Below are 19,333 nucleotides of genomic sequence, written 5' to 3'. Positions count from 1 at the left end.
AAGAGAAAGAAAAGAGATATAAGAAAATAATGAAGGAAAAGTATAAACATTTATTATTTTCAAACCTGGAGAATCCATGAAAATCAACAGAAACATCATTACAAATAAGATAATTCATTAACAGAATTTCATACATTATATAAGGATCAATTAAAAGTTAAAAGTCAAAAGAAGATTTCATTTGCAAATGCTAAAAAATAAAAAGAACTAGAAATATAATCAAAATGTGCAAGATCCATATGAAGGAAATCTCAAAATACTCATGAGAAAATGAAGAGCTGAACGTGTTTCTAGAACCCTGTTCTTGAATAGGAAGACTCAGTGTCGTACATAATCAGTAACATTTACTAAGCATTTACTAGATAACAGACACTCCTCTAAGCGTTTTACTGTATAACTCATCAAAGATGTAAATTACCCCTAAATTAATCTGCAAATTTAATATGATTGAATTCCATACATTATGCATATACTACCTATTCAAAAATAAGATTTAATTTAAAAAGCTCAATTTCAATAATCCAAGCTGACAACATTGAAAAATCATCCAAGATTCCTGAAGCTCTTGAATAAGGAGGAGGGAGTGCCAGGAACATGAGGTGAATCTTTGCCTTCTATCAGAAATTTTCTTCTCTCAGGACTAAGACGCTAGCCCCTCTGTACCTCAGTTTCCGCATAGGGTGACTTGGCAACTCAGCTTGCCGCTAGAGAGCTCCAGAGTAAGGCCGGAATCTGCGCAAAGACTAGCTGACATACACACAAAGCTCTGCCAGGAAAGTTCTTTCCCCAGCTTTCGGTCTTGAAAGGACTACACAGGCCAAGAGGGGAGGTGAAACAGTCTATATGAACATCAATTAGATGGGGCTTCTGGGGTACCCTCTTCTCCAGATATCCCACCCCAGCTTCACAAGTCTCCCTGAGGCTGACAGTCCCACACTTGAACAGGGCCCCCCAGGGGCAATTTCTTCCTTCGGGGACTTTATCACACAATGATATTGAGCAAACTGAGTGGGCCAAGTCAGGTGGTGAAACGGAGCTCCTACCTGACAGGGCACCCAGGAGAAGCGGGAAGAAGACGACCTCCTGCATCTTTGATAGTTCACTTCTGCGTATGCTTCTAGTGCATCTTCCAGGGCCTGAACCCCACGTTATTACACCTGGGGTCTATTCTAGGTGCTGCTCACCTTCTGCTCCTGGCTTTGTTGCCACTTGAGAAATCAAACAGAGGCTTTGGTGTCACTAAGGGAGACTCCAAACACCACAGGACTGTTTGTTCTCTGATTACCTGCTTCTGTGATGGCATGGTACCAAGAGGTCAGCCAAGCAGCTGATGGGGTCAGCTCAGAGCCCATCTTGAAAATCCACATCCAAGGTGCGTCTGCACAGAGAGCCCCAGAAGAGAAGTCAAAAGAGCAACGGAAGAGCAGAGACACTGAGGTGATGTGAAGAGCTGAACACAGCAGTGTCATCCCTACAGGCTCAGCTGTCCTGTCACCAGGCACCTTGCCATCCACAGAAACGGGTAGGAAGTCAGAATTTTTCTGCTGTTCTGAATTGATGAGTCAGACTCAGGTTTGGAGACTAAAGCATTCATTCCAAAGAGAGGAGCCAAGAGCTGGGGCCAGACCCCTCCTCAAGGCAGACTCCATCCACACCCCCCCGCCAATTCCCCCTCCCACCCTGGCAGCCCTCAAAGACGTCTGTGGAGGAAGATTTTGGTGGAAGCTTGAATGCACAGGGAAGTGATGTGGCCCGTCCCTGGGCTGCATTGCCCTGCGCCATGCTTCCATGCCCTGTACAGCCCTGTGGGAGTCTACAAGCCCTGGTGAGTGAGACGCATCTGGAGTCCAGCATCCACTCAGACAAGGAGCAGTGGCCGTGCAGAGGGAGGGTGGGGGTGGAGCAGCCTGTTCCCTCAACGTGGTGCAGTAGGAAGACCGTGGACACAGTGGAAGGAAGCGGGACTTGGACCCTCTCTTCTGTTCCTTTCACTCAAGAAATACCTGCTGGGGGAGGGGTGCCCACCCAGCAGCCCAAGGTTGGTGGCAAGAGACGGGTGGGGGCACCAGGGACATGAGCCGCTGGGAGATCCTCAGGAGCTCTGAAGACTACATGTGCCCCACTAGTGAACCAGCATCTGGATGCACAGAGGTCAGCCCTGGCCAGTTAGTCTGTGAGAGCCCCGAAAACTGCCACAACAGATTGAGAGAGAGAGCACGGAAGGCCAGCTCAGGAGCCATGCCTGTGCCCTGTCCTCTCCCTCCTCCCCAGGCAGAGAAACCAGACAACACCCCACACCCAGGGGCCAGTGCTGCAGCAGGGGAGAGGCTGAAAACAAAACTGAAGTTGCGTTTGAGACGGAAGCTGTGAAAGCTATCAAGGACGATGACTAACTGAAAGTGAACAGGAAACAAGCTGTTAAGAAACAAGAAAAGGAGATGTAACAGAGGCAGATGAAAAACAATGACTGGAGGAAGCAAAACCGTTTCTGTTTATATGCCCCTGGATTGAGACTTCTGGATAAACCAGTTTCAGCTGCTCCTAGGCACAAGGAAAGTAAGGCTCAGAGAGGATGTGTAACTTGTCCATTATGTCCAAATCTTCGCCAAGCCCTTTCTAGCCTCCTCAGTGCCGCCTGCAGCCTTTTTTTCCAGTTTGGCTGCCACCACTGGGGCTTAGGGGCTTCCCTTGTGGCTCAGCTGGTAAAGAATCCATCTGCAATACAGTTTGATCTCTGAGTTGGGAAGATCCCCTTTAGAAGGGAAAGGCTATCCACTCCAGTGTTCTGGCCTAGAGAGTTCCATGGACTGTATAGTCCATGGGGTCACAAAGAGTCAGACACAACTGAGTGACCTTCACTTTCACCGGGGCCTACTCAGGTCCTGGCCTCTGACCGGGATTGTCTCCATAGCATCCAATGCATCCTGTAGGAAGCCCTCAGGTTATTTCCCCAAAAGTACAATTTTGATCCCTCATTTTTCCCTTGAGAAAAGTCAACTTTTCCCATATAAAGCAGGAAGTGAGATTCGGAATATAATGTCAGTCTGTAGGTAGGTTTCTGTCTAAAACAGGTAAATGGCAAGGAAAACATAGGTTTTGTTGTGTGAGCTTAGGCAAATTACCTACCCTTTCAGAATCTCAGTCCCGCTTCTACAAATCAGGAAGAATAATACCTGTGATGCAGTATTATTGCGAATAGTCCATGAGCTAATGAAGTGAAAGAAACTGGGCCATAGTATGTGTTCTAGCAATACTGTATTTTTCCTAATAGGGCTGTAGTAAAAGCTGCAACATAGTAGGTAGGCAATAAACATGGGCTGAAAAAAAAGATGACTAAACAGTTGCCAAGTTACCAATTCTCACCTCTCAGTTTTCCCTGTCATATTAGTTACTGTAAATAATCCATTTCATTATGCATAATTAAAGCTGAAGTGATGCCTCAGATTAAGTTATGGAAGACGTCAGAATAATTAAGGCTTTGAATGAAAGAAACTCACATCTGTTTAATTTTCAGCCTGACTGCACAGCCTTCTTCATGTTGCCTTGTTTTCACCAGGAATAGGGGAATCTCCCGTTCCCTCCCTTCCCTGGTCCCGGGATCATAAGGGTCAGATTTTGGAATTTGCTATGGGTTTTTTTTCCTCCTGTAATGACAGCATCTATTTCTAGCCCTTAAGGTTGTTTCTGCCATTATCATGTTATATTGTCCATTTGTCGGCTCACGTCTCCTGAAATCGTATGGTCCAGGCATCTAGGACCCAGCTGGGCCAGAATCACACAGGCTGAACAGGACCCTGAGGCCCCCTGCTCTCTTGTTCTGACCTCTGAGATCCTAAGTCCTGGTTCCACCCAGGTCTCAGTCTGGTGAGATGAATTGGGCAGGCACCCCTCTGGGGTCACATGGAAGACCTGGGGAGACTTCCACATCATATCTGGCCCAGCAATGGTTCAGACACAAAAAGTCCCTGAAGGGACTTTCCTGGGATCCAGCTACTGCAAGTGTCTAATTTGCTAGCAAAGGCGTTGTGTTCTAAAGATTCGTCAAACTGGAACTTGGAACATACTTTCCTGCAGATGGATGATTTGCCACCTACAAACCTTTACATTATCTATAATGTACTTGATACACAAAACGCTATAGACTTCAGACCAGAACTGGAAGCACTGCTGTGAATGTTTGAAAAGTCCAGCTCCTCCAGTAGGTCTGTGGGCAGAGAAGCCAGCAAGCGTGGCCACCTTAATGTCTACGAGGAAGCTCTGTCCATGGTTCCCATTCACCAGTGCTGGAAAACTGGGGACTTCCAGGATCCAAACCCTGGGACAGGACCCCCAGGTCACAGCATTCAGGTGCCCCTGCCTCACAGGCCCCTCTTGGGCAGAGAGTTCTCAGGGCCCAGCACACACTCTCAGCAGCAGCGGCCATGCTGATGGCAGGAACGGGAAGCAGTCGACAGGGGCTTCCCTGCGTAGCTGCCGTACCAGCATGCACACAGCCCCGGCACCCCACTCCCAGGGTCATCTCACACATCTGTCTCCCGTCAGTCCTAGCATGCCTTTCCAGGACAGAGAAGCTCTTAAACTTTATTGCATCCTGATTGCTTCACATGTAACACTGAGCCAGATACATGGCTGGTGCTCAAAATATTGTGGACTTACTGAATTTACTTTCTACTCCCTTGCCCTGTGCCTTTCTCTCCCCTACCCAGAACACCCATCCAGTGAGAGCCCCTCAGCTCTGGTGGGGAAGGAAATTAAATTGCGCACCCTTCCCTACTTCTGGAACCTCAGGGGCACTCACTCCCAGACTGGCCATGAGGATCCCGGGGGGGGGGGGGGGGCGCCTCTGAAGCTGAGCCTCAGTAGCAAAGGAAAAATAATTTCCCTCTGCCCTCTGAGTCCTCAGCTGAGACCCCAGTAATAAAAGACAGATTAGCAAGAAAAAAACAAACAGAAGTTTGAATATGCATACTTCATGGATACACGGGCCTCCCTTGGTGGCTCAGCAGTAAAGCACCTGCCTGCCAATGCAGGAGAAATTGTGGGTTCAATCCCTGGGTTGGGAAGATCCCCTGGAGAAGGAAATGGCAACCCACTCCAATTCCATGGACAGAGGAGCCTGGTGGCTAGAGTCCATAAGGTCGCAAAGAGTCGGACACAACTGAGCAACTAAACAACAACATGGATACACAGGAGATAGCCAGGAAAAAATTAGTGATTTCCAGAGTAGCTTAGAATTCAAGATTAAACACCATCTTAAGAGGGAAATAGAAGGAGGGGTACATGATCTTAGGGGGAAGAAAATTATTTTTAGGAAAGATTTTTAGGGCCCTTAGAAGAATAGAGAGAAGGTATGATGGTTTTTGACAGAGTTTGTCTGGATGTGGTGTCCACCTCTAGGCAAAACACCGCATCTGTTTTCAATTTGCATTTCTCATCTCATGAGTGAGGTTGAGCATCTTTCCCCAATATTAAGGAATCAATACTGCTTCCTTTTCTGTAAATTTTCTGTTCATTTCTACCATTTTTCTACTGAATTTTTGATACATCTCTTGCTGGCTTGTGGGAAGTCTTGCTATGTTAAGGAAATTAACACTTTGTCTGTACTAGGCATTGCACATATTTCCCCAGTTTACTATTTGGTTTTTGACTTTGTTTATAGGAATTTAGGCCATGTCAAAAAATTTTCATTCTTACATAGTCAGATTTATCACTTGTGTTCCATGGCTAAGTAGCACACAAAATCTCTCTGAGATAATTTTTTAAATTTCATGTGTTCTTCTAGTGCTTTGCTATGGTCTGGATGTTTGTGTCTCCCTAAAATTCATATGCTGACATCCTGATGCTCAATGTGATAATATTAGGAGGTGGTGCCTTTGGGAGGTGATTCACTCATGAGGATGGAGCTCCCATGGAAGGCATTAGTGGCCTTATCAATGAGACCCCACAGTGGCCCCAGAGGACTAGCTCCCCCTTCCTCCAAGTGAAGATACACTGGAAAGAGGGTCATCACCTGACCATGCTGGCACCCTGATCTCAGACTTTCAGCCTCCAGAACTGTGAGAAATACATTTTTGTTGTTTATAAGCCATCTGGTTTGTGGCATTTTGTTATAGCAGCCTGCATGGACTAAAGCATACATTTATCATTTTATTTTCCACTGGAGGCCTCTGATCTATTTGGAGTCATCCCTTCAGGTGTGAGGTGGGATCCAGTGGGAACTTCCCTGTCCAGCAGCTGTCTCAGAGTTCTCTTTAACCAGCTGAGCCAGAGCCCTCCTGGTTGGTTCCACAATTTGAGGACAATGGAATACTTTTTTCCTACGTCTCCAAAGGGTGCTGATGCTTGAGACGGAATTATTAAGTCAAGAAAATGCCTTGGGAAGCTCTGATCCAGAAGATCATGGTCAGGAAGAAAGAGCAGCTTCTGCCAAGAGATGCCAAATGCCCATATGCAGGACTCTACATGTGTATGAAGGTGTTACCAGCAAATGAGAATTTCTGTCTAGAATTTTCATTTAAACTGAGTTAGAAAATTTAATCTAGCTATTTTCAGATACACCCAGTCAACTTCACTGCCTTCCTAGCCAGTCTGGTTTGATAGACGAGTCACAATCAAGATTTTCTTCTCCTACTTTCTCCTTATCCCTGAAGCTGACACTAATGTCTGGCTGCTTTCACGTTTTTCAACATGGTGCTGAGAGCTTGGGAAGGGGGGCGTGGCTGGATCCTTACTTTTTGGTGCTCTGATGGCCTGCTGCTTCAGGTGAACCCCATCCTTTCCAGTCTCCAAAACAACCTCCCAGATCTCTTGCAGTCCTGTCCATGGGCTGCATCCTTTGGATGGAAGTGGTGTCTTCTTGTTCTGGTCTCAAGGCCTCATGGGTCTGCTCTCCTCTGGATATCTTTTCTGTCTCAGGAGTCTTGCCTATTTTCTGATGACTACCCACACCCCTTTAAGAACACAGGGAACTCAGGACAGCCTCTGGCCTTATATGTCATGCCGTCATTTCTACCCCATTGTTGACACAGAACAGTGGAAGCAAGCTTACAATTGCCCTGCACTTCCTCCATCAAACAGAACACAGGTCCCTTCCACTCTCAGATCTCCAAACTTACAAGGATTTCCTTGCATATCTACAGCAGACACACCTACACCTGTGAGCTGGCTGATGTAGGGAGGATTGAAAGGATGCACGATTTCTGTGCTGCATCTAACTCTTTTTAACTCTTCAACCCTCCTCTATTTGGGTTGAAGGCTTTATTTGTTGGCTTGGAAGTGGGGAGAATGTGGTTGGAGAGAAAGCAGGAAGAAATGGGTGCTGCTTGCTCTTCTCTTACTTCAGTTTTCTTCTGTCTATATTTGGATGGGCTTCCCAGGTGGTTCAGTGGGTAAAGAATCTGCCTGCAATGGAGGAGGTGGAGATGCAGGAGACATGGGTTCAATACCTGGGTCAGGAAGATCCCCTGGAGGAGGGCATGGTTCTCTAGTGGGAGGGCATCCCACTCTAGTATTCTCGCCTGGATAATCCCATGGGCAGAGGAGCCTCATAGGCTACAGTCCATAGGGTCTCAAGGAGTCAAGCACAACTGAAGTGACTAAGTACACATGCCTGCCTACCTAGATAATGGATTCTGAAGCCAAGGAGTTTGTGTCTTTGTTTTCTATTTCTGCACTGTTTGGATTATTGGAAACTAGGGCTGCCATGACAAAGTACCACAAACCAGGTGGCTTTAACAACAGAAATTTATCTCTCATCCCAGAGACCAGAAGTCTGAGGTCAAGATGCCAGGACAATTGGTTCCTTTTGAAGGCCCTGAGGAAGAATCGGTTCCATGTTTCTCTCCTGGTTCCTGGTGGTTTGTTGGCATCACCCTAATATCTGTCTTCATCTTTTTATAGCATGGTCTCTGTGTGCATGTCTGTCTCTGTATCCAAATTTTCCTTTTCGTGAGAATGCCAGGGACTTCCCTGGTGGTCCAGAGGTTAAGAATCCACCTGGCGGCTGGCAGCGCAGGGGACACGGGTCCCATCCCTGCTCCAGGAAAATCCTCACACACAGTTCTCTAAAGAAACTTGACTAATACTAATACAGTACCAGGGATTAGAATTTCAACACACCTTTTGGAGGAACACAGTTCAACCTGCGATAGAAACTATTCAGGGTACAAGTGAACTGTGTAGGACTGGGTTGAGGGCAGTATTGCATTAATATTATACATGCGCTGTGCTCCAGGTCTGCTGTCATTGTCAATGGCACTACTTTACATTCCCACCAGCGATGTGTGAGGGTTCCAATTTCTCCACATCCTCCATTTTCTTAATCTATAGGTTTCCCCTCTGCCTCTTTTGACTCTTGTAAGTCATTATTCGTTTATTAAACTGGGTCATATTTCTTATGGGTATTCCCACAGTCTACATTCTAATGATTATATTCCCATGCATTGTTTAAAATGTTTATGTTTTTGCTGTATTTCCTGTTAACTATCCCATCCCAGGCAATGCCCCCCCGACTGCACTCTGGCCTTGTACCCCCATAAGAACATCAAGCCCTTCCTGTCCCAGGGCCATTACACTCACTCTTTCCTCTGTCTGGAACATCCATCTCCTCTGCTGGCCCCATGACTGACTCCTTGTCAACATGCAGGTCTCCAGTTAAATGTCCCTCTTCTAAGAGACCTTCCTTGACCACCCACTCCTGATCACTCTTCCTCCAAGCCCCCTCATCCCATTCATCCATGGGGCTGACCACAGTTTTCACTGTGTATTTCTTCATGAGGCTATTTATTTACAGCCAATCAGACTGTGAGTGTCATGAAGCAGGGCCCACATCTGTTTTGTTTCTGACTGCAGTCCAGTATGGGTCACAGCACCATTAACTTGTTAAACAAATGAATGAATCAACACAGGAATGTTGGATCTGAGCTCAAACAAGTGGCAGGATTCTGTGTATCAATCCAATCCCTAGATCCCAGACAGAGGCTATTACAGAGAAGACAGTCATAAATGAACCACCCATTGTAAGCAAAGGAATCAATTAAAGCCCTGTTTACATTTCTTTGTCAAACATAATCACCTAGTGTTTGAATTAAGGTCAGGCTCATTGGTTACAGCCTCAACTGAATGTCAAAAATTGATATGGATTCTACAAGCTTCAGTTGCTTGATTCCCAGCCGGAGGGCCTAGCCTTCCTTATCCAGATGTGAAGAACTAGGAGGTACTGGTCCCTCTCAGGTTGGCTCTGTAGCATCCAGAGAAGTTCTGCATCTTTTCCAATCACAAGATAGGTGGGGGCAGAGCAGGAGGTCCATCGACTTGGACTTAACCTGGAACCCTGCTCCTCTATTTACATGGTTTGTGATTGGGCAGGTCACTTAAACCCCTGACTCTGCTTCCTCATCTGCAAGGTAAAAATAATAGTACTTTCTTCCTTGCAGAGCTCATTGGGAGAATCAAAGGGTGCATCTGTGTGAAGCATCAAATTCTGGGCACATTGCAGCTTCTTAGACACAGTATTGCATCCCACAGAGAGGCCCTGAGTACTACATTGTTGCCAAGATTTTTAGGAAGATCTCTCCACTTACTGATGCTTTCCACTACACCCCCATCATAAAGGAAGGAAGGAAGGAAAGAAAGGAAGAGAAGGGGAGAGGAAAGGAAGGAAGGCAGGCAGGCAGGAAGTTTTTCCTTCAGGTTAAAAATTACTACCCTTTACAAAATCCCTATAAACAAGACCTTCATTGATAAATTTTCCAGCTACTGTCATTGTTCACGTACTTTAAATCTTTTCTTGAAGTAGCAGGGTATACATTATCAAAAAATTATAAATGAGACTTGCACTGCACTTATAAGTTGCAGTAACCAAATTTATAGTGATGGAAACAGAAACCTTATATCACAGCTATCTCCATAACAAAAGTGAGCATTCATACAGTGCCTTCTATGTGCTAGACAACGCTCGACATATTTACTATATATTAACTCATTTAGTCCCTACAACACCACTGTGGGACAGCTGTACTAATATTATCCTCCTTTTTACTCGATGAGGAAACCAAGGCACAGAGAAGTTCAGTAAGGAGCCCAGTGTTACAAATCCGGGAAGTGATGGAGCCAGGATTCAAGCCCAGGCAATTCTGCTCCAGAGCCTGGGTCCCCAGTCACTGTACTGGTAGCCTGTCTCCGATTATTGGACTACAGAGAACACTCACACAGACAGAAAACACACAAATAGAACAGTGCCCCCTTGCTCCTAGCACTTCTCTATTAATCCTATCCCTGTATTCATTGGGAAAAAAAAATAGCTGTGTGGGAGGGGTGTATGGGAAGAACCTACAGACCTGAGGATTATATCTGGTTTGGTTTGGTTCTTTCTTTTGTTCATTTGTTGTTTGCTGCTATAGCAAGAAGTCCTGCTGGACTCACTTCAGAACTCACTGAACTGGGGGGACAGGCAGGGGCTCCATCGTGGGGAAGGAAAGGAAGGTGTTTCTGGGATCTGGGTGCTTATGACTCTCAGCGGGGGACAGGCTCCTCAGTATTTTCAGCTCAGGGTGTTTCCATCTCCCTAATGGGCACCAGCACCTGCTAACGAAGCAGTCAGCTTGCCTGTGGGGAAAAAAAAGGATGGGATGAATGAATGCTCTGTGCTTTGTTTGGGGGAGAGAAGAAGAGCCCCAACCCTTGATGGATCCCTAGGGCAAAGACCTGAGAAGAGGGGCTGTGATACTGAGTGGGCTAGCACCAGTGTCTCTGCAACGAGAGCCCCCCTAAAGACAATGGGTAACCCAAGACCAACAGGGCCCCTTTCCCACTGAAGAGCTCTAGGGCAAAGCTGGCCCATGGAACCACCCACAAACCTAGACCAAGGCCTGGGGCAGCAGCCTGAGAGCTCAGAGGCCCTGGCCTCTCATGGGTGGAGGTCTCCTGGGCTTCATGGCAAGGGGCCCCATCACACAGGTCTGGACCCCTTGACACTTAACCATTGCAGCTAGACTCTGGTAAAACTGAAAAGAAGAAAGGTTTTATTCAATGCCCTCAGTTTTGGATGTTTCTCCAACAGATTTCCAGGAGAGAATATTTTTTTTCTTTTTTTTTTTTCACATGTGTTCACCATCCTGAACCTCCCTCCCACCTCCCTCCCCATCCCATCCCTCTGGGTCATCCGAGTGCACGCAGGAGAGAATATTCCAGCAAACAATTATTCCTGGAAGTCGGTGAGTTCTCCAGCCATATGAAATTGAGAGGAGAGGGGGAGGGGGATCAGGCTAATAAAGGTTTTTACTCAGATTTTCTCTATTCCTACCCTAGCAAAGCGGTCTGAGAAAGAACAATAGCTTTTTCTCTTTAAGTGTTTCTGAGGTTTTGAATTTGGCAGGGTCCTTTCTGCCTGAGTTGTATGCACTTTTTCTGCATTTCCTCTTCATGGGGATAAAGACTCTGCCCCCATTAAGGGGATATGAAGCAAGGGAAAAAGATGTGGGGAATGAGGGAGCCCACTGAGCCCACGCAGGGGGTGCCCTGTCTCTGCCCTTGGCAGAAGTGCCTGCTTCCACCAAGCTGGACCCAGGGCTCTCTTTGCGTCATGGCTTTGCCTGCTTAAGGGTGATTGGCTGATTTGATTAGCTGACACACTAGTGTCCTGGGAAATTCTAAGTGATGCAAACAAGCATGAAAGGAAACACAGAACAAGCTGAGGTTTCTATGTACCCAGGCTAGAGGACAGCTCTGCTTTCATGCATCAGTTCCCCTGGGTTGGTAATTAATGCTGGGATCTTGTTAGAGCGGAGGCCAAGGCCAGAGTTTCCTTGGAGAGTCTCCTATAGAATAGGGTTGGTTGTGAGCTACTTGACTCACAGCCTTTGACGATACGTATCTGCGGGGGATGGACTGCACCATTCTAGCCATGGCAGCAACCCAAGTAGAAAGTGGCCATCACTGAGGAAACGTCAATTCAGAGCTCCTTGGGTTCTAACCAGAAAGGTGGTATTTGTGGCAGATGAGGTTTCAGAGAATGATAACAAGAAGACATTTCTTTTTGAGACAGATTGAGGAAGACACATTATGTGTGTGTTTAAATACTGTAATCTGAATACATGGCCTTTTGCCGTAACTGTTGGATTGGCTTAATCAGTTACCTATGGTGTGCGTGTGTGTACCTGTGTGTGTGTGTATGTGTAAGTACGACTAGGGTGCACCTGCCAGAGACTCCCCATTTCTATCCTCTTCTTGAGGAATTTGTCCTTCCATGGACCCTAGAAGGAGGAGTCAATCTACCTTGTTTATATAGGTGACTGGACCACAGTATTCAACCAACTCAGGGGACACTAGGTCATTGTTGGGGCTTTGCCTGTCATATTTTCTCTTTATTTTTCCTCTCTCAAAACATTGACCTAAGAGACATGGAGGTGGTCCAATGATGATGGTTATGTCAAATCAAGACAGGGGAAGTGTGCCAATGAGTAGGTAGAAAGGCAAAGAGAAGCTGGAAACAGCAGCAGACACACAGAGGAGAGCCAGAAGCCCCAGGAGAGAGGCAGGGACAGCTTGAGATGCCAGCACCTCAGCTCCACTCCAAGGGGTCTAGAGAGCCTTCATTGCCAGCTTCAGTATCTGGAGATTGTGTGTCGAATCCTTATGTCCTGACAGTGAAAGTGAAAGTGATGTCGCTCAGCCGTGTCCGACTCTGCGACCCCATGGACTGTAGCCTACCAGGTTCCTCCATCCATGGGATTTTCCAGGCAAGAATACTGGAGTGGGTTGCCATTTCCTTCTCCAGGGGATCTTCCCAACCCAGGGATTGAACCCCAGTCTCCCACATTGTAGGCAGACGCTTTACCATCTGAACCCCTGTTAAACTCAACTAGTCTGAGTAGATTCTGTTCCTTGCAACTAAATAGTCCCTAAGACAATGTGATTGGGCAAGATGAGGGAATAGATGTCTAAGAGCCCCAAAGATAAGCGTATTGCAAAGAGAGTTGTCAGGATGTCTGTGATTTACTTTGAAATACTTCAGCAAGTAGGGTCAGTCATATTGTGTGTGTGCTGGTTCGTTTAAGCTTTAAGTTTCTACTCTAAGGACCATCAGTTGCTCTAATGGAAAATTCCACTCCAGAATAATCAGCTAGGATTTTATCAGAAAAGCCACATTCCAGAAGCCACTACCTTGAATGCTTCTGTGATCGTTTCTCACTGACTATTTATGGCTTTGTTCATTAGCATAGTGAATGTGAACAATGGATTTTTATTATTGAAATTAGTTCATTGTTAGTAAGATGAACATTAGAAGTGGACTCCTGTTGGTGAAATTAAAGATATTCAAGATGGGTGGATTGGCTAAAATAGTATTGCTATGTACCATTCTTCCCTGTTTTGTGAGCAGCATGGCTCATGGCCACAGAGACATGTGGCCCAGGAAGGGCTCACTGCCTGGCTATAGGTGGTACAGTCAGCAGATTCTGTCAGCCACCCACGCCCTCACTTGTGGAAAGCCGTCTTGCCCAAAGCCACTCTTCCTGGGGCAGCCCTGATCCAGTGACCGAGACAGGTGGGGGATAAAGCCCCAGCCATTCTGACCAAACGCCAGATAGCCCTGATGGGCAATCATCAGCCCTGAGCTCAGCACTGGCTGGTTGAGGCCTCATGGGAAGTGCATTGTTGTTGAACTTTTCCCTCTGCCTAGTCTTCCTTTTTTCTGGAAAAATTATTTATTTTTTAAAATCTTAATTGGAGTATAGTTGCTTTACAATGTTGGGTGAAGTGATATGCAGTTTCTGCTGTATAGCAAAGTAAATCAGTTATCATATACATATATCCACTCTTTTTTAGTTTTTTTTCCCATCTAGGCCATTACAGAGTACTGAGTAGAGTTCCCTGTGCTATGCAGTAGGTCCTTATTAGTTATTTATTTTATATACAGTAGCATATACACATCAATCCCAATGTCCCAATTTATCCACCCCATTCCCCCTCCTTTTTAAAAACTTTTTAACTCAAATTCTTGTAACTGAAGCAGATTCGAACAGAGAAGTTATTATTAATAAGTAGATAATAATAATTATTAGGTTTATAGTATATTGTTATTAGCATTGACTTAAGGCTAATAACCTCTTGGTTTGTAGCTTATAAATCTCCATCAATTTGGAAATAAATACCTAATTATATCATACTTTTGATAAATAGTAAGAGAAAACAAGGGTCAGTGAAGCTTGAATTGACATTCAATTATTTTAAACTTTTTTCTAAGCAGAACGAGCTGGTCATATATATTAACTGGTTGCATTCATTTCTGATGATGGATCCTTCCCGTTCCTTTTATAGGGTTTGATCCCTAACAAACATTTGGCACCCTGAACTCTGTCTTGACCCCTGCTCCCAGAGAACCTGATTGATGACAAATAAGGAAGAGGACACCACCGAGATGGATAGTCCTGCATTAGGGTGCTGGGGCTGCCAGAACAAAGCACCACAGACTGGGCAGCTTCAATGATACATATTTACTGTCTCACGGTTCTGGAAGCTAGAAATCCAAAAATGAAGATGTTGGCAAGGTTGGCCCTTCTGAGGCCTGTGAGGAAGAGATCTGTTCCAGGCCTCTCCCTGACTTGTAGAAGGCTGTCTTCTCCCTGTGTCTCTTCACACTATCTTTCCTCAATGCATATTTGTGTCCGTATCCAAAATTCTGTCTGCGACCTTACCAGGAACATCATTAGCATTCATATTTCTGGCAACATTCTGTTCATGATGATGTATGTATTTTCTAAGACAATAGGAACTTTCTCTACAGCTCTTCTCTTTGAGTTCTTAGCCAGAATCTCTTTTATTTATTTTTTTTTCTTTTTTCTTATTAGTTGGAGGCTAATTACTTCTCAACATTTCAGTGGGTTTTGTCATACATTGATATGAATCAGCCATAGACTTACACGTATTCCCCACCCCGATCCCCCCTCCCACCTCCCTCTCCACCGCATTCCTCTGGGTCTTCCCAGTGCACCAGGCCCGAGCACTTGTCTCATGCATCCCACCTGGGCTGGTGATCTGTTTCACCATAGATAGTATACATGCTGTTCTTTTGAAATATCCCACCCTCACATTCTCCCACAGAGTTCAAAAGTCTGCTCTGTATTTCTGTGTCTCTTTTTCTGTTTTGCATATAGGGTTATTGTTACCATCTTTCTAAATTCCATATATATGTGTTAGTATGCTGTAATGTTCTTTATCTTTCTGGCTTACTTCACTCTGTATAATGGGCTCCAGCTTCATCCATCTCATTAGGACTGGTTCAAATGAATTCTTTTTAATGGCTGAGAAATATTCCATGGTGTATATGTACCACAGCTTCCTTATCCATTCATCTGCTGATGGGCATCTAGGTTGCTTCCATGTCCTGGCTATTATAAACAGTGCTGCGATGAACATTGGGGTGCACGTGTCTCTTTCAGATCTGGTTTCCTCAGTGTGTATGCCCAGAAGTGGGATTGCTGGGTCATATGGCAGTTCTATTTCCAGTTTTTTAAGAAATCTCCACACTGTTTTCCATAGTGGCTGTACTAGTTTGCATTCCCACCAACAGTGTAAGAGGGTTCCCTTTTCTCCACACCCTCTCCAGCATTTATTGCTTGTAGACTTTTGGATAGCAGCCATCCTGACTGGCGTGTAATGGTACCTCATTGTGGTTTTGATTTGCATTTCTCTGATAATGAGTGATGTTGAGCATCTTTTCATGTGTTTGTTAGCCATCTGTATGTCTTCTTTGGAGAAAAATATGGAACGCTTCACGAATTTGCGTGTCATCCTTGCGCAGGGGCCATGCTAATCTTCTCTGTATCGTTCTAATTTTAGTATATGTGCTGCCGAAGCGAGCACCAGAATCTCTTTTAATGTCCATGTTTCTATTGGCAATCCCTTCAAGGGATACAAAAATCCCTAGGCTTTTTGTATCATGCACTTCAAATCTGTCCAACCCCTACTTTTACCCAATTCCAAAGTCATTTCCACGTTTTTAGGTATCCTTTACCCCCACTTCCTAGTACCAAAATCTCTATTAGCCAGGGCTCTCCAGAGAAACAGAATTAATAGGAGATACAGTGGTAGTGTTAGTCTCTCAGTCATGCCCGACTCTTTGCAACCCCACGGACTGTAGCCCACGAGGCTCCTCTGTCCATGGGATTCTCCAGCAAAGAATACTGGAGGGGATTGCCATTCCCTTGTCCAGAAGATCTTTCAGACCCAGGGGTCAAACCTAGGTCTTCTGCATTGCAGGCAGTTTCTTTACCAACTGAGATACAGGGAAGATCCTAATAGGAGATATATCTATGCATATAGATATCATATATATATATATATGTTATATGTATATAGATATACAACCTAGATAGTATATTAAAAAGCAGAGACATTACTTTGCCAACAAAGATCTGTCTAGTCAAGGCTATGGTTTTTCCAGTGGTCATGTTTGGATGTGAGAATTGGACTGTGAAGAAAGCTGAGCGCCGAAGAATTGATGCTTTTGAACTGTGGTGTTGGAGAAGACTCTTGAGAGTCCCTTGGACTGCAAGGAGATCCAACCAGTCCATCGTAAAGGAGATCAGTCCTGGGTGTTCATTGGAGGGACTGATGCTGAAGCTGAAACTCCGATACTTTGGCCACCTCATGGGAAGAGTTGACTCATTGGAAAAGACCCTGATGCTGGGAAGGATTGGGGGCAGGAGGAGAAGGGGACGACAGAGGATGAGATGGCTGGATGGCATCACCGACTCAATGGGCATGAGTTTGAGTAATCTCCAGCAGTTGTTGATGGACAGGGAGGCTTGGCGAGCTGCGATTCATGGGGTCGCAAAGAATCAGACATGACTGGGTGACTGAACTGAACTGAACTGAACTGATAGATAGATGTATCATATAGATAGAGAAAAAGAGAGAGAGACTGAGATTTATTTTAAGGAATTGACTCACTTGAATGGGGAGAGTAGCAAGTCCAAAGCCCAGAGGACTGGTTGGCAGACTAGTAATTCAAATAAGAATTATCGTTGCAACTATTGAGTTAACTGGTGAATCTGAGGGCTGGAAACTCAGGCAGAATCTCTGGAGTCAGAATTTCTTCTTCAGTGGTGTGTCTCAGTCTTTGCTCGTAAGGCCTTCAGCTGATTGGATGAGGCCCACCCCCATTGTGGAGGGTAACTGGCTTTATTCAAAGTTTACTAATATAAGTGTTAATCACATCTTTTTTTTTAAAATGCCTTCATAATAACATCCAGACTGGTGTTTGACCAAGCAGCTGGGCACCATACCCAGCCAGACCGATACATAAAATTAACCACCCATAATGTACTCTTAGGGATGGTAACTGAGGCTTGTTCCCAGGCAACCCAGCTACTGGGTCTTGTGAAGAGGAGCTCTGGCCACCTGCTGCTGAGTCTCAGTGTAACAGAAGCCTGCCTCTGGTGAGGTTATGCCTCTGTCTCAAGTGACCTTCACATGAGAGGTGGCCGTAAGAGCTCCGAGGACAGAGGGCTGGGTCTCCACTGAGCTTACCAAACAATTTGTGAAACTATTTGAACCTGTGAATAGAAACTGCTTAATAAATTTCTGTATGCATGACCAAATTTGGTATAAGATTTGCTTCCTTTCCCAACTGGGAGCTTAGTTGTAGGGTAAATAGTTTACTCTCATTTACATCAATCTTCTTTTAATAGCTATTGTCAACTAGTAAGACCCCAAGAGCTGTGCATCCTGACCTGACTGACTCAGACAAGTTCACAATAATGGAAACACATGGTTTCCTTTTAGCTCGGGGCCTCTCACATGACTCACCCCTCATTTTGTTCACGTCTGTCTGTTAAAATGTCAGTCCTTCCTAGCAGCTTTCCTTGATGAATCAAACTCCATCAGTCAGTGGAAACAAACATACACACTCTCACACATGTCTGTCACTACAAATTCTGCCTTGCTGTTCTTATTAGCACTTATCAAACCTGAATTATATTTAGCAATGTGTTTATTTGTTTATTTGTTTTTATCCTCCTCCAGTATGTAAGATTCATTAGGGCAGATACCACGCTCACTGCTATAAACCTAGAGCATGGAACCACATGGGCATATGTTAGAAGTTAATCATTAGGTGTTGGTTAAACACATGAATGGACCCTTGGAAAAAAAAAAATCTACCATTGGAAGGTGGCAGCCATGGAGTCCTGGGGGCTTTAAGGCACAAAATGAATCATTTAAAACAAGCGACTGGCTATCAGTCCTGTAACTCTGCCTTGCCACCCTCTTCCCTAGTCATTCTCATGCTCTTGAGCACCTGGATATCCAGTCTTTTACATAAGCTCACCTCAATTCAATTTCTAGTCCCTAAGAAACTGTTCATCTGACCAGTCCAACTATATGAAAAACTCAGCAAATGATGTTTCTACGTCAAGTGATGTGTTTTGACTCTTCATGGGTCAGCTCATGTGCCTCAGCAGAAACACTGAAATACAGGGACAGGTTGCTAATTAGAAGGACAGGGCCTGGGGGTGGGGCTGGTTGCTAAGCCAAAAGAATGTGATAAATAAATTGATAATGCAAACTAAACTCAGGAGGACATTTTCAGTCCACAAGGAAGGACACTGTTTTCAAATATTGCTCAAGTAGATAAGAAGCAACTATTTATCTAGCCAAAACTTGATATGTCAAATACAAATCATTCTTCATTAAAGCAATTCTGGTAAGTTTCTTTACCAGGCAGCAGGTTGCTAGTCAGGTTGTAGCACATATTTGCGAAAAAAAGGAAAGATCTATGTCTAACTAGATCACTCCTCCCAGAAATGGTTTGAATAAAGTTTTCATTTTCAGCACCAACAAAAATAGCAACATATGTAACCCAACTGAGCTTCCCAGGTGGCTCAGTGGTAAAGAATCCACCTGTCAAACAGGAGAGGTGGGTTCAATCCATAGGTTGGGAAGATCCCCTGGAGAAAGAGATGGCAACCCACTCCTGTATTCTTGTCTGGGAAATCCCATGGACAGAGGAGTAGTGATGATGGTGGTAGTGATGGAGGTGGTGGTGGTGGTGGTGGTGGTGGTGATGGTAGTAATGGTGATGGTGGTGGTGATGGTAGTGATAATGGTGATGGTGGTGGTGATGGTAGTGATAATGGTGATGGTGGTATTATAGTGGTGATGATAGTAATGGTGATGTTGGTGGTGATGGTAGTGATAATGATGGTGGTATTACAGTAGTGATAGAGGTGGTGGTGGTGATGGTAGTGATAATGATGGTGGTATTATAGTAGTGATGGAGGTGGTTGTGGTGATGGTAGTAATGGTGATGTTGGTGGTGATGGTAGTGATAATG

The 19,333-nt window shown here is 45.0% G+C and overlaps 1 protein-coding gene and 1 non-coding gene across 2 annotated transcripts in view; both read right to left on the bottom strand.

Moving 5' to 3' along the window:
- CDHR3 (cadherin related family member 3) overlaps window positions 1-1,146 on the bottom strand; it is a 69,630-nt gene extending 68,484 nt beyond the window's left edge. Inside the window, exon 1 of the mRNA XM_043463027.1 lies at window positions 1,044-1,146. Within this exon, the coding sequence (XP_043318962.1) occupies window positions 1,044-1,089 (46 nt within the window). The 5' untranslated portion in view covers window positions 1,090-1,146. The remainder of the gene's footprint in view (window positions 1-1,043) is intronic.
- A 14,608-nt stretch (window positions 1,147-15,754) lies between these two features.
- On the bottom strand, window positions 15,755-15,861 carry LOC122438953. The gene has a single exon (XR_006268698.1). It is a non-coding gene; the product is annotated as a U6 spliceosomal RNA (small nuclear RNA).
- Window positions 15,862-19,333: the final 3,472 nt, after the last annotated feature.

The sequence above is a fragment of the Cervus canadensis genome, chromosome 3 (genome assembly GCF_019320065.1).
Source record: "Cervus canadensis isolate Bull #8, Minnesota chromosome 3, ASM1932006v1, whole genome shotgun sequence".
Taxonomy (NCBI): domain Eukaryota; kingdom Metazoa; phylum Chordata; class Mammalia; order Artiodactyla; family Cervidae; genus Cervus; species Cervus canadensis.
This window is presented reverse-complemented; position numbering and strand designations above follow the sequence as displayed.